General features: G+C 36.5%; 1 protein-coding gene across 15 annotated transcripts in view; it reads left to right on the top strand.

Annotated features, from left to right (window-relative positions):
* FBXL13 (F-box and leucine rich repeat protein 13) overlaps nucleotides 1-12,047 on the top strand; it is a 309,023-nt gene that overhangs the window by 46,201 nt on the left and 250,775 nt on the right. For 14 of the 15 annotated variants that reach the window (XR_013173955.1, XR_013174037.1, XM_077155879.1 and 11 more), the window contains one exon: nucleotides 5,274-5,428. Coding sequence is in view for 13 of the 15 variants with exons in the window: in XM_077155879.1 (XP_077011994.1) it covers nucleotides 5,274-5,428 (155 nt within the window). In the remaining 2 variants the exon portion in view is untranslated. Of the gene's footprint in view, nucleotides 1-4,246; nucleotides 4,324-5,273; nucleotides 5,429-12,047 lie in introns of all 15 variants that reach the window. The other variant, XM_077156652.1, reaches the window with a different exon arrangement.

The following is a 12,047-nucleotide window of genomic DNA, read 5'->3' as shown; positions in this document are numbered from 1 at the left end:
CCTGGACTTTTCTTTTGGGGGAGCCTCTTGATAACTGATTCAATTGCTTTACTTGTGATTGGTCTGTTGATGTCATCTATTTCTTCTCAAGTCAATGTTGTTTGTTCATGCCTCTCTAGGAAGTTGTCCATTTCACCTATGTTGTTTAGTTTATTAGCATATGGTTGCTCATAGTATTCTCTCATTACCTTCTTCATTTCTGTGGGGTCTGTGGTAGTCCCCTATTCCATTTCTAATTGTATTTATTTGCATCCTCTCTCTTGTTTTTTTTTTGTCAGCCTAGCTAAGGATCAATTGATTTTATTGATTTTCTCAAAGAAACAACTTCTGATTTTGTTGATTTTCTTTATTTTCATATTCTCAATCGCATTTTATTTCTGCTGTAATCTTCATTATTTTTTTCTCTATTTCTGCTATAATCTTCATTATTTCTTCTCGTTTGACTTTGGGGGTTTGTTTGCTGTTCTTTCTCTAGTTCTTTCAAATGAGTCAATAGTTAATTGATTCTTGCTCCTTCTTTTTTAATATAGGCATTTAAGGTAATAGATTTCCCTCTCAGCACTGCCTTTGCTCCATCCCATAAATTTTGATATGTTGTGTTTTCATTTTCATTTGCCTTGAAATATTTACTGATTTCTTTTGTAATTTTTTCCTTGACCCACTGGTTGTTTAAAAGTGTGTTGTTTAGCCTCCATATATTTGTGAATTTTCTGGCCCTCTGCCTGCTATTGATTTCCAACTTCATTCCATTGTGGTCCAAGAAAGTGTTTTGTATAATTTAGTCTTTTTAAAAAAATTTATTGATACTTGTTTTGTGACCCAGCATATGGTCTCTCCTTGAGAATGATCCATAAGCACTTAAGAAAAATACATCTCCTGTTGTTGTGAGGTATAATGTCCTGTAAATGTCTGTTAAGTTCAGTTCATTTATCATATTATTCAAAAGCCCTATTTCCTTATTGATCCTCTGTCTATACATTTACTCATTGATGACAGTGGGGAACTGAAATCTCCAATTATTATGGTAGAAGTGTCTACTTTTCCCTTCAGTGTTGTTAGTGTTTGCTGCATACATTTCGGAACACTCTGGCTTATTGCAGAATTATTTATGATTTTTATGTCTTCTTGTTGAATTGTTCCTTTTATTAAAATATAGTGTCTGTCTTTGTCTCTTTTTAATTGTTTTACATTTGCAGTCTAACCTGTCAGATATTGGTATAGCTATCCCTGCTCTTTTCTGGTTGTTTTTTGTGTGAAATATCTTTTTCCAACCTTTTACTTCTGACCTATTTTTGTCCTTGGATCTAAAGTGAGTCTCTTGTAAGTAGAATATAGGTGGAACTTGCTATTTAATCCATTTGGCTAGTGTATGTCTTTTGATTGGGGAATTTAATCCATTAATCCTTAATGTTATTACTGTAAAGTCTGTACTTTCCTCTACTATTTTGTCTATTGGATTTTATATGTCATATCTAATTTTTTTCTCATTTTACCATTACTAATAGTCTTCATTTCTACACTCTCCTCCAGACCCCTCTCTCCTGTCTTTTCCTATTTGCCTGTAAATCTCCATTTAGTGTTTCTTATAGAACTGGCCTTTTTTAGTCACAAATTCTCTCTGTGTCTGTCTGAAAGTATTTTAATCTCCTTCTTGTTTTTGAAGAACAGTTGTGCTGGGTCTAGAATTCTTGGTTGGCAGTTTTTCTCTTTCAGAACCTTACTAATATAGCACTGCCTGTGCACATCCATGGTTTCTTCTGAGACATCCACATAGTCTTATCAAGCTACCTTTGGATGTGATGGATTGCTTTTCTCTTACTGCTTTCAGAATTCTCTCTTTGTCTTTGACATTTGAGAATCTATTTAGTAAGTGTCTTGGAGTAAATGTATTTGGATCTATTCTGTTTGGGGAATGCTGTACATCTTGGATTTATAATTTTATGTCTCTTATAAGAGTTGGAAATTTTCAGTGATTATATCCTCCATTATTCTTTCTGTTCCTTTTCCCTTCTCTTCTACTTCTGGGACACCATAACATGAATATTCCTGCTCTTCTTCTTATATTCAATTCCCTGAGACCCTGCTCATATTTTTCCATTCTTTTCCCTATATATTTTTTTTTGTGTTGGTCTTCTGCCTCTTTAAATCTATTGTTATAGGTTTCCATTGTTATTTCCTTCTCTTTTATTATGCCTTTCATTCTCATAAGTTCTGTGTCTTGTTTTTTTTTCCAGCTTTTTGAATTCCTTTTTTTATGTTCACCCAATATCTTCTTTATATCTTCCCTCAACTCATTGACCAGATTTTTAATAAGATTTTGCATGTCTATTTTAACATCCTGAATTAGTTATTTCATATTCCTGTATCTCATTTGAAATGCTGTGTTTTTTTCCTTTGATTAGGCCATATCTTTGATTTGCCTAGTATGATTTATTTTTTGCTGGCATCTAAGCACCTGATTTCCTTTATTAGTTTATTCTGGAGCTTGCCTTTTTTGTTTTGGTTTTATTCTCTATCTGTTCTTTGGCTTTTTATTCAACTTTCTCTAGACCTCTAGCATAGGTTCTGTTTAACTGATCTGGATTTTTCAGTTCTTATTTTTCTGTTTCTTGCCCTGCCCATGCGGAGCCTACTTTTTGTGAGGAGGGTCTCTTCAAATATTATCTGGCCAAATTTTCCCAGACAGGCTCACATCTCAGGAGGAGAGAGTCATGAGTGTCAAGTTTCCTTATGGGTGAGACCCAGCAGGTGGTCAGACTTTCCCATGAAACCTCTAGTCTCTGTGCTTTTCCTATACTGCCCAGCATGTGTTGCTTGTCAGACCACAGCTTCCCATCAATATAAAGTAAGATGGTGCCTTTAATTTCAGCAGACTCTCCCTGCAGGGGTGTGGTTGTGACCCAGGCTGAGGTAGTAGGTGGGGTTTGATTGATTCTGTTTTCCAGCCTGTGGGGCCTGAATTCCCTGAAGGAGAGCTTCCACTTGAGCTGGGCCCCACCCACCTTTTCTTGGGGAAGAGACATCCTTGAGAGAATTGTCCCTTTCACCTGTTTACTTTGTTTCTCAGATAAGCCTTAATTCTATCCTTGCCTGGAGCAGTGCTGGAGCCTAAGAGTTCTTGCAGTTCTATCTAATGAATGGTTACAAAGTTAAAAGGAAAAAAAAGAAAGCCTTTTCAGAGCAGGCACCTGATCCCTGGGTTTTCCAATGAAGAGCTGGAGTTGGTACATAAGAGTATATGTCCCTAGGCATTATGTGCCCCCTTTTCTTGGAGTCTAGCCCTTTTCCAGTATTTTGTGCTGTCCAAGTAAAAAAGTCTCTGGTTTTTAATTTTTTTTTTCTGTCATCCCTGCCCCCTTTCTGCTAGAGCTAAAACTTCTGGAGTTCCTTTTGTGCTTACTCTAGGTTTATCTCAGCTCAGGGCCTGTTTTCAGTAGACAGACTTTGTTAATTAATTCCACAATTGGAGTTTGGTTGAGCTAACTTCTTTGCTGCTAGTAAAGTCTGTTTCCTTTCCCCTCGGGGAACCAGCCCATGGGAGAGGAGCATTGGCTTGGGAGACTTACAGTTTCTGTAGGGGATCTCAGCTGTTCCATCCATTCCAGACTGGTGTATGATGTGTGTCTGGTCACTGATGTTCCCCCAGCACTTGTTCCATACACTTTCTGGTTATTTACTATTTTCTCTGGAGGATAAACTGAATTCCACACCTCAGTATGCTGCCATCTTGCCCTGCTCTTCTGACTTTGATTTTATCCACTACTCTCCCCGCCTCATCTGCATGTCTGAAGAATTTCAATAATTTGAGCAGGACACTTCTAGAGGGGTATTGGCACCTTTTAATTTAGGTTTTCCTTCAAAGTAGGAATACTTGTTTTTCTATTAAATCTTGGGATTCTATAATTGCTCCATTTCCCCCTCTCTCCTTCAAAAGCTGAATTTTCCCCATTCACTTTATGTCTTCTCTATCTATATCCTTCTTTTCTCTTTCATCTCTTTATCCTTTTCCTCAGTATACTAGTTAGGGCTATTATGATCGCAAGTGATAGAAAACCAGCTCGAACTAATTTAAGCAAAAGAGGGATTTTATCATTTCACTTCTTTGGGAGGAAGAATGGCTGAAGCTAACTTAATGCTCTGGGGTTTAAATGATGACTCTTTCTTCACTTCTGTCTCTATATGTCTGGTTCTGAGATGATTTTACCACATGGCAATAAGTCAGCTACTAGAAGTATCTATCCTACAGCTACCTGATGGCTCGTAATCTCAGAGAAAGAGAATGTTTCTACTAATAGCTCCAGCAAAAATCTCAGGAAGACTCTGGTTAGTGTTTCTTGGTCATGTGTTCTTTTAACTATCAAATTTTTTATGTGCTGCCTCAGCATCCATCTTATTTTAGCTAAACCACTTGCCTCAATACTGACCTTTTGCCTAGTTAATAAATATTTTTCCAGCTCTGGGGTGCAACTTCGCCTAAAACCCAAACTCACATCTGTGGCCACCACCCACACTACACACACACTTCACCCCAAACCCACAGCTGATCTCAAATGATAAGCTGTCTGTGGATCCCCTGCCCCTTTCCCTTTTCTCTTGCATTTGATTTAAACTAACCAAGCTTTTCTTAAAAATATTTTTATTGAGAAATCTTCACATGTACATTTAGCCCATGCATGGTATACAATGAATGGCTCACAATATCATCACATAGTTGTGTATTCATCACCATGATAAATTTTAGAACATTTGCATCACTCCAGAAAAAGAAAGAAAATGAAAATAACTCATATATCCCATACCTCTTACCCTTCCCTCTCATTGACCGCTGGTATTTCAATTTACCCAATTTTTTGCCCTTTATTCCCCTCTATTATTTATTTAATTTATACCCTTATTTTTTGACTCATCTGTCCATACTCTGGTAAAGGAAGCATGAGACAAAAGTTTTCACAATCACACAGTCACACTGTAAAAGCTATATCATTATACAATAGTCTTCAATAATCAAGGCTACTGGGACACAGCTGAATAGATTCAGGCACTTCCATCCATCCACCCCAATATACAAGAAACTAAAAAGGGCTATCTAGATAATGCATAAGAATAACCTCCAGGATAACCTCTTGACTCTGGTTGAAATCTTTCAGCCACATTTCTGTCTTCTACCTTTTGGTCAAGAAAGCTTTCTCAATCCCATGATGCCAGAAACCTGACTCATGCTGGGAGTCCTCTCCTAATACAGAATATTATTTTTCTGTATTTTTTGCCTGTAGCACTTGGAGAGACATAGCAATACCACATGCAAATGAAGATGATGGTATGGTTGAAAAAATGGAAAAAGCAATAAACTATGAAAATTTTAGACTCCAAAGGTTGATATTTCGTTATTGGCACTTATATGTGGAAAAGCACCACCAACAACGTGAAGGTAAAACCTTACATAGTAGCAAGTAGTTTTGGTATTCCTTTATCCAGAGATCCAACAAACTAACAGTTTAAACATAGTTTGCCCATTTAGTGAAGTTAATAATTTTGTTTAGTACATTGTTACAAAGTGATGAGAGAGTCACTGTCTAAAACTATTTAATGAGAAATATCTTAAAGGATACTACTGCAATAGAAAATAGGCATATTTAAAATCAAATTTGTGTATGTATGCATATGTATATATAAATATAGATATCTATTATCAGGGTATTTTTTACATAATAGAGAGCTGGTATATAATATATTGCTACCAAAATTAACTGTTTTCATAGAGAGCTTTTCATTCTTTATGGAAATTTTAGTTAATGTATTTGTGATGAAGCAAAAATCATTGTGAAACATTTTAGAAAATGTCATTTGTAATGAAACAAAGAAAAATCAGATTGTGTGTGCACAAGTGGACATTGTATGTGTGTGATTCCAAGCCTTTGTTTAGATTTTATCTAGCTCACCAGATACTGATTTATATGGCTACTGCAATCCAGAACGTCATTTCTGCTTGATGGGCTGCTATTAGTACTTCAGTCAGAATGGACTCTCCAAAGGTGTTTTTTTTTTTTAATTCAAGCATTAATTTAATTTTATTTTAAATATTTTTTATTAGAGAATTGGTAGGTTCATAGAAAAATCATGCAGAAAATACAGAGTTCCCATATATTCCTCCTATTTTTTAACACTGAATGATTGTGGCATTTTTGTTACAATTGAGGAAAGAATATTATTATAATGTACTATTAACTATAGTCCATAGTTTACCTTAGGGTTTTCTGTGTTGTAAAGTCCTTTGTTTTTCCTTAAATTTTTATTCTAGTAACATTTATATAACATAAAATTTCCTATTCTCACCATATTCACTGAATTTAAAATTCAGTGCCATTAATTATGTTTACAGTATTGTCCTACCACCACCAAAGACTATTGTCAAAATTTTCCATGATAATAGAAGAATTTTCCATCCAGATAGAAGTTTTGACCCAATTAAGCATGAACTCCTCATTCCCTCCCCACCCTGGTCCCTGGTAAATGTTTTCTAGTTCTTGACTCTCTTAATTTGCTTTATCTAATTGGTTCATATCAGTGCAATAATACAATATTTGTCTTTTTGTATCTGGTTTATTTCACTCAACATGATCTTTTCAAGGCTCATACACATAGTTGCATGTACCAGAACTTCATTCATTTTTTATGGCCAAATAGTATTCCATTATATGTATATACCACAATATGTTTATCTGTTCATTGGTTGATGGACCTTTGGGCTGCTTCTATCTTTTGGCAATTGTGAGTAATACTGCTAGAAATATGGGTGTATAAATATCTGTTTGAATCCCTACTTTCAAATTTTGGGGGTGTATACAGATTGCCAGGTCATATGATACTTAACTTTCTGAGGAACTGCCAGCTTTCTTCTATCATTTTACATTCCCACCAATAATGAATGAAAGTGCCTATTTCCCCACATCCTTTCCATCACTTGTAATTTTTCATTTTTTTAAGTAGTAGCCATTCTAGTGGGTGTGAAAGATATTTCATTGTGGTTTTTAATTTACATTTACCTAATGGCTAATGATATTGAGCATTTTTTCATGTGGGTTTTAGTAATTTGTTTATCTTCTTTGGGGAAATTTCTATTTCAGTCTTTTGACTACTTTATTTATTTATGATACATAACCACATACAAACACAAACATTCTTATTATATGATCATTCCATTCTTGTTATGTAATCAATAACTGACACCATCATCACATAGTTGTATATTCATCATCATGATCATTTCTTAGAACATCTGCATCACTTCAGAAAAAGCATAAAAAGAAGACAGAAAGAAATTCAAACATACCATACCCCTTACCCCTCCCCTTCACTGATCACCAGCATTTCAATCTACTAAATATATTTTAACATTTGTTCCCCCTATTATTTATTTATTTTTAATACATATGATTTACTTGTCCGTTGATAAGGTAGACAAAAGGAGCATCAGACACAAGGTTCTCACAACCACACAGTCACACTGCAACAGCCATATCATCATACAATTATCTTCAAGTAACATGGCCACCAGAGCACAGCTCCACATTTTCAGGCAGTTCCCTCCAGCCTCTCCCTTACATCTTGATTAACAAGGTGATATCTATTTAATGCATAAGAATAACCTCCAGGATAACCTCTCAACTCTGTTTGGAATCTCTCAGCCAGTGACATTTTATTTTGTCTCATTTTGCTCTTCCCCATTTTGGTCAAGAAGATTTTCTCAGTCCCTTGATGCTGAATTCCAGCTCATTCTAGGATTTCTGTCCCATGTTGCCAGGAAGGTTCACACCCCTGGGAATCATGTCCCATGTAGAGAGGGGGAGGGCAGTGAGTTTGCTTGTTGTGTTGGCTGAGAGAGAGGCCACATCTGAGCAATGGAAGAGGTTCTCTTGGGGGTGACTCTCAGGCCTAATTTTAAGTAGGCTTAGCCTATCCTTTGTGGAATTAAGTTTCATATGAACAAACCCCAAGATTGGAGGCTCAGCCTATTGCTATCTCAACCTCAGAGTTGAGAGGTTATCCTGGAGGTTATTCTTATGCATTAAATAGATATCACCTTGTTAATAAAGATGTAAGGGAGAGGCTGGAGGGAACTGCCTGAAAATGTGGAGCTGTGCTCCGGTGGCCATGTTACTTGAAGATAATTGTATGATGATATTGGCTATCCCCACTGCCTGTGAGAGTATCAAGAATTCTCCACTTGGGGAAGTTGAATTTTCCCCCTTTCTCACCATCCCCCCTAAGGGACTCTGCAAATACTTCCTTATTCACTGTTCAAATTGCTCTGGGATTTATCTGGGCATCACTTTGGACAAACTTACAAAATCTCATGCCCTACGCAAGGTTCCAAGTACTATGGTGTTTGATTAAGCTGTCTACATAAGTTATACTAGGAAAGCACTAGTCAAAACATAAATTTTGTACCAAATAAACATTTTTTGCTTGTCTCACACATACATTAAAGTTTTAAAATATTAATTGCCATCTATTTTCACCCCCCTGCATTATTGACATTCCTTTGTACTTCCTCATGCAGAGACATTTTTAAATTTCCACATTTAGTCAATATCATTATATACTCTAGGCATTCCTGGGCTATACCATCTCAGTCTTTATTGTCTATCTTTCCTTCTGATTTCATTTGTGCCCCCAGGCCTCATCTCTCTACCATTCTTACATTCAGCTTCATTCAGTGTTCTAACATTTTGCATTACAGTTAGGTAGTATTGTGCTATCTTTCTGAATTTTTAAAATGAGTCCTGTTGCACAGCTCCGGTTACCCAATATCTACCATATTTCTGTCTCCTGATGGTCTCTGTTACCAATGAAATTCTCCAAGTTCATTCACTAGTGTCAGTTCATATCAGTGAGACCATTCAGTATTTGTTAAGTCTAGCTCATTTATTGTATTATTCAAATTCTCTGTTTCTTTATTGATCCTCTGTCTAGATGTTCTGTGCATTGATGAGAGTGTGGAATTGAAGTCTCCAACTATTATGGCAGATGTGTCTATTTCTCTTTTCAGTGTTTGCCTCATGTATTTTGGAGCATTCTGGCTGGGTGCATAAATATTTATGATTGTTATGTCTTCTTGTTGAATTGTTTCTTTTATTAACACATAGTGTCCTTCTTTGTCTCTTTTAGCTGTTTTATATTTGAAGTCTAATTTCATTAGTATATTAGTATTACTAATATTATTAGGATATTGGTATAGCTACTCCTGCTTTTTTCTGATTGTTATTTGTATGGAATATCTTTTCCCAACCTTTCACTTTCAACCTATGTTTATCCTTGGTTCTAAGATGTGTTTCCTGTAGACAGCATATAGATAGGTACTGTTTTTTAATCCATTCTGCCAGTCTATGTCTTTTGATTGGGGAGTTTAATCCAGTAACTCCCTGGATTACTGTACAGGCAGTACTTTCTTCTATAATTTTGCCTTTTGGATTTTATATGTCACATCTCACTTTTCTTCTTTTTACCTTTACTGATAGTCTTCATTTCTAAACTTTTCTCCACACCTCTCTCTCCTGTTTTTTCTTATCTGTCTCTAGTGCTCCCTTTAGTATTTCTTGCAGAGCCCATCTCTTTTTTTTTTAACTCTTTTTATTAATTAAAAAATTAAACAAAAAATTTAGAAATCATTCCATTCTCTATATATAATCAGTAATTCTTAATATCATCACATAGTTGCATATTCATCATTTCTTAGTACATTTGCATCAATTTAGAAAAAGAAATAAAAAGACAACAGAAAAAGAAATAAAATGATAATAGAGAAAAAAAACTATACGTACCATACCCCTTACCCCTCGCTTTCATTTACCACTATTTCAAACCGAATTTATTTTAACATTTGTTCCCCCCATTATTTATTTTTATTCCATATGTTTTACTCTTCTGTTGATATAGTAGCTAAAAGGAGCATCAGACACAAGGTTTTCACATTCACAGAGTCTCATTGTGAAAGCTATATCATTGCTCAATCATCATCAAGAAACATGGCTACTGGAACACAGCACCACATTTTCAGGCAATTCCCTCCAGCCTCTCCACTACATCTTGAACAACAAGGTGATATCTACTTAATGCATAAGAATAACCTCCAGGATAACCTCTCGACTCTGCAGAGCCCATCTCTTGGTCACAAATTCTCTCAGTGAATTTTTGTCTGCAAATGTTTTAATTTCCCCCCTCATTTTTGAAGGACAGTTTTGCTAGTATAGAATTCTTGGTTGGCAGTTTTTCTCATTTAGTATCTTAAATATATCATCCCACTCTCTTCTTGCCTCCATGGTTTCTGCTGAGAAATCTACGCATAGTCTTATTGGGCTTCCCTTGCATGTGATGGATTGTTTTGCTCTTGCTGCTTTCAAGATTTTTTCTCTTTGACATCTGACATTCTGCTTATTAAGTGTCTTGGAGTACATCTATTTGTATCTATTCTGTTTGGGGTATGCTGCACTTCTTGAATCTGTGATTTTAAGTCTTTCATAAGAGTTGGAAAATTCTCAGTTATAATTTCCTCATTAGTTTTTCTCCTCCTTTTCCCTTCTCCTTTCCTTCTGGGACACCCACAACACGTATATTCATGTGCTTCATGTTCTCATTCAATTCCCTGAGTCCCTGCTCATAGTTTCCCATTCTTTTCCCTATATTTTCTTTTGCTTGTCAGATTTCAGATATCCAGTTCACTAATCCTATCTTCTGCCTCTTGAAATCTGCAGTTGTAGGTTTCCATTGTTTTTTTCATCTCCTTTGCTGTGACTTTTATTCCCATAAGTTCTGCAATTTGTTTTTTCAGACTTTTGATTTCTTCTTTTTGTTCATTCCTTGCCTTCTTTATATCTTCCCTCAATTCATTGATTTGACTTTTGATGAGGTTTTCCATGTCTGTTTGAGCATTCTAAATTAATTGTTTCAACTCCTGTATCTCATTTCAATTTTTGGTGTGTTCCTTTGACTGGGACATATCTTTAATTTTCCTAGTATGATTCGTTATTTTTTGCTGACGTCTGGGCATTTAATTACCGTAATTAGTTTATTCTGGAGATAATTTTCACTTTTTTTCCCTAGGATTTTCTTTCTGGGTGACTTCGTTGTTTATCTGTTCTTTGAGATTCAGCTCAGCTTATTCCAGTCTTCTAGCTTAGGTTTTGTTTAATAGATCAGGATTTTCCAGTTCTTGTTTTTTTTTTGTTTCTTGCCCTGCCTGTATGGTGCCTTTCCCGCACCCCTCAGGAGGATCTACTTAGGTATTATAGACCCAGTCAGATTTTCCCAGACCAAACTGGCCTCCTCTCAGAAGGAAAGAGTCAACTGCATCGATTTTCCCTGAGGGTTAAACCCAGCAGATTAAAAGCCTTTCTGATGAAGTCTCTGGACTGCATTTTTCCTATCCTGCCCAGTATGTGGCATTTTTCTGTCTGCAGGTCCCAACAGCATAAAGTGATGCAGTACCTTTAACTTCAGCAGACTTTCCCTGCTAGGGGTGTGGTGAAGACAGAGGAGAGGTTGTAGGCTGGCTCTAATCGATTCCCTTTTCCAGACCCTGGGGTCTGAATTTCTTGGGGGGGGGATTCCACCTGAGCTGGGCCCCACACCTCTCCTGGGGAAGGCACAGACTCCAGACAAGCTCTCTCAAACAAGCTCTCAAACAAGCCTGTTTCTCCCTATGCCTGGGGCGGTGACACCCGAGAAGCCTTGCAGCTGTATCCAAAGAGTAATCAGTCCATAGAAACACACCACCACAAAAGAGAAAAAGAAAAATCCTTTTCAGAGCAGGACCCTGTTCCTCAGGTTTCCCAATCAAGAGCTCAAGTTGATATGTTGCTCTGTATATCTCCAAGTCCTATGTTCCCCCTCCTTTCCTGCAGGGCCCAGACCTTTTCAGATACCCAAAAAACCCTGTTTTTTTTCTTTTGTCTGTCAGCCCTGCTCCCTCTGTGCTGGGGCAAAAAAAGACCTCTGCTTTTACTTGAGGTTCAGCTGAGCTGGGGGCCTATTTTTAGTGTCAGAATTTG

Source organism: Tamandua tetradactyla, chromosome 1 (assembly GCF_023851605.1).
Source record: "Tamandua tetradactyla isolate mTamTet1 chromosome 1, mTamTet1.pri, whole genome shotgun sequence".
In the NCBI taxonomy this organism is placed as follows: domain Eukaryota; kingdom Metazoa; phylum Chordata; class Mammalia; order Pilosa; family Myrmecophagidae; genus Tamandua; species Tamandua tetradactyla.
This window is presented reverse-complemented; position numbering and strand designations above follow the sequence as displayed.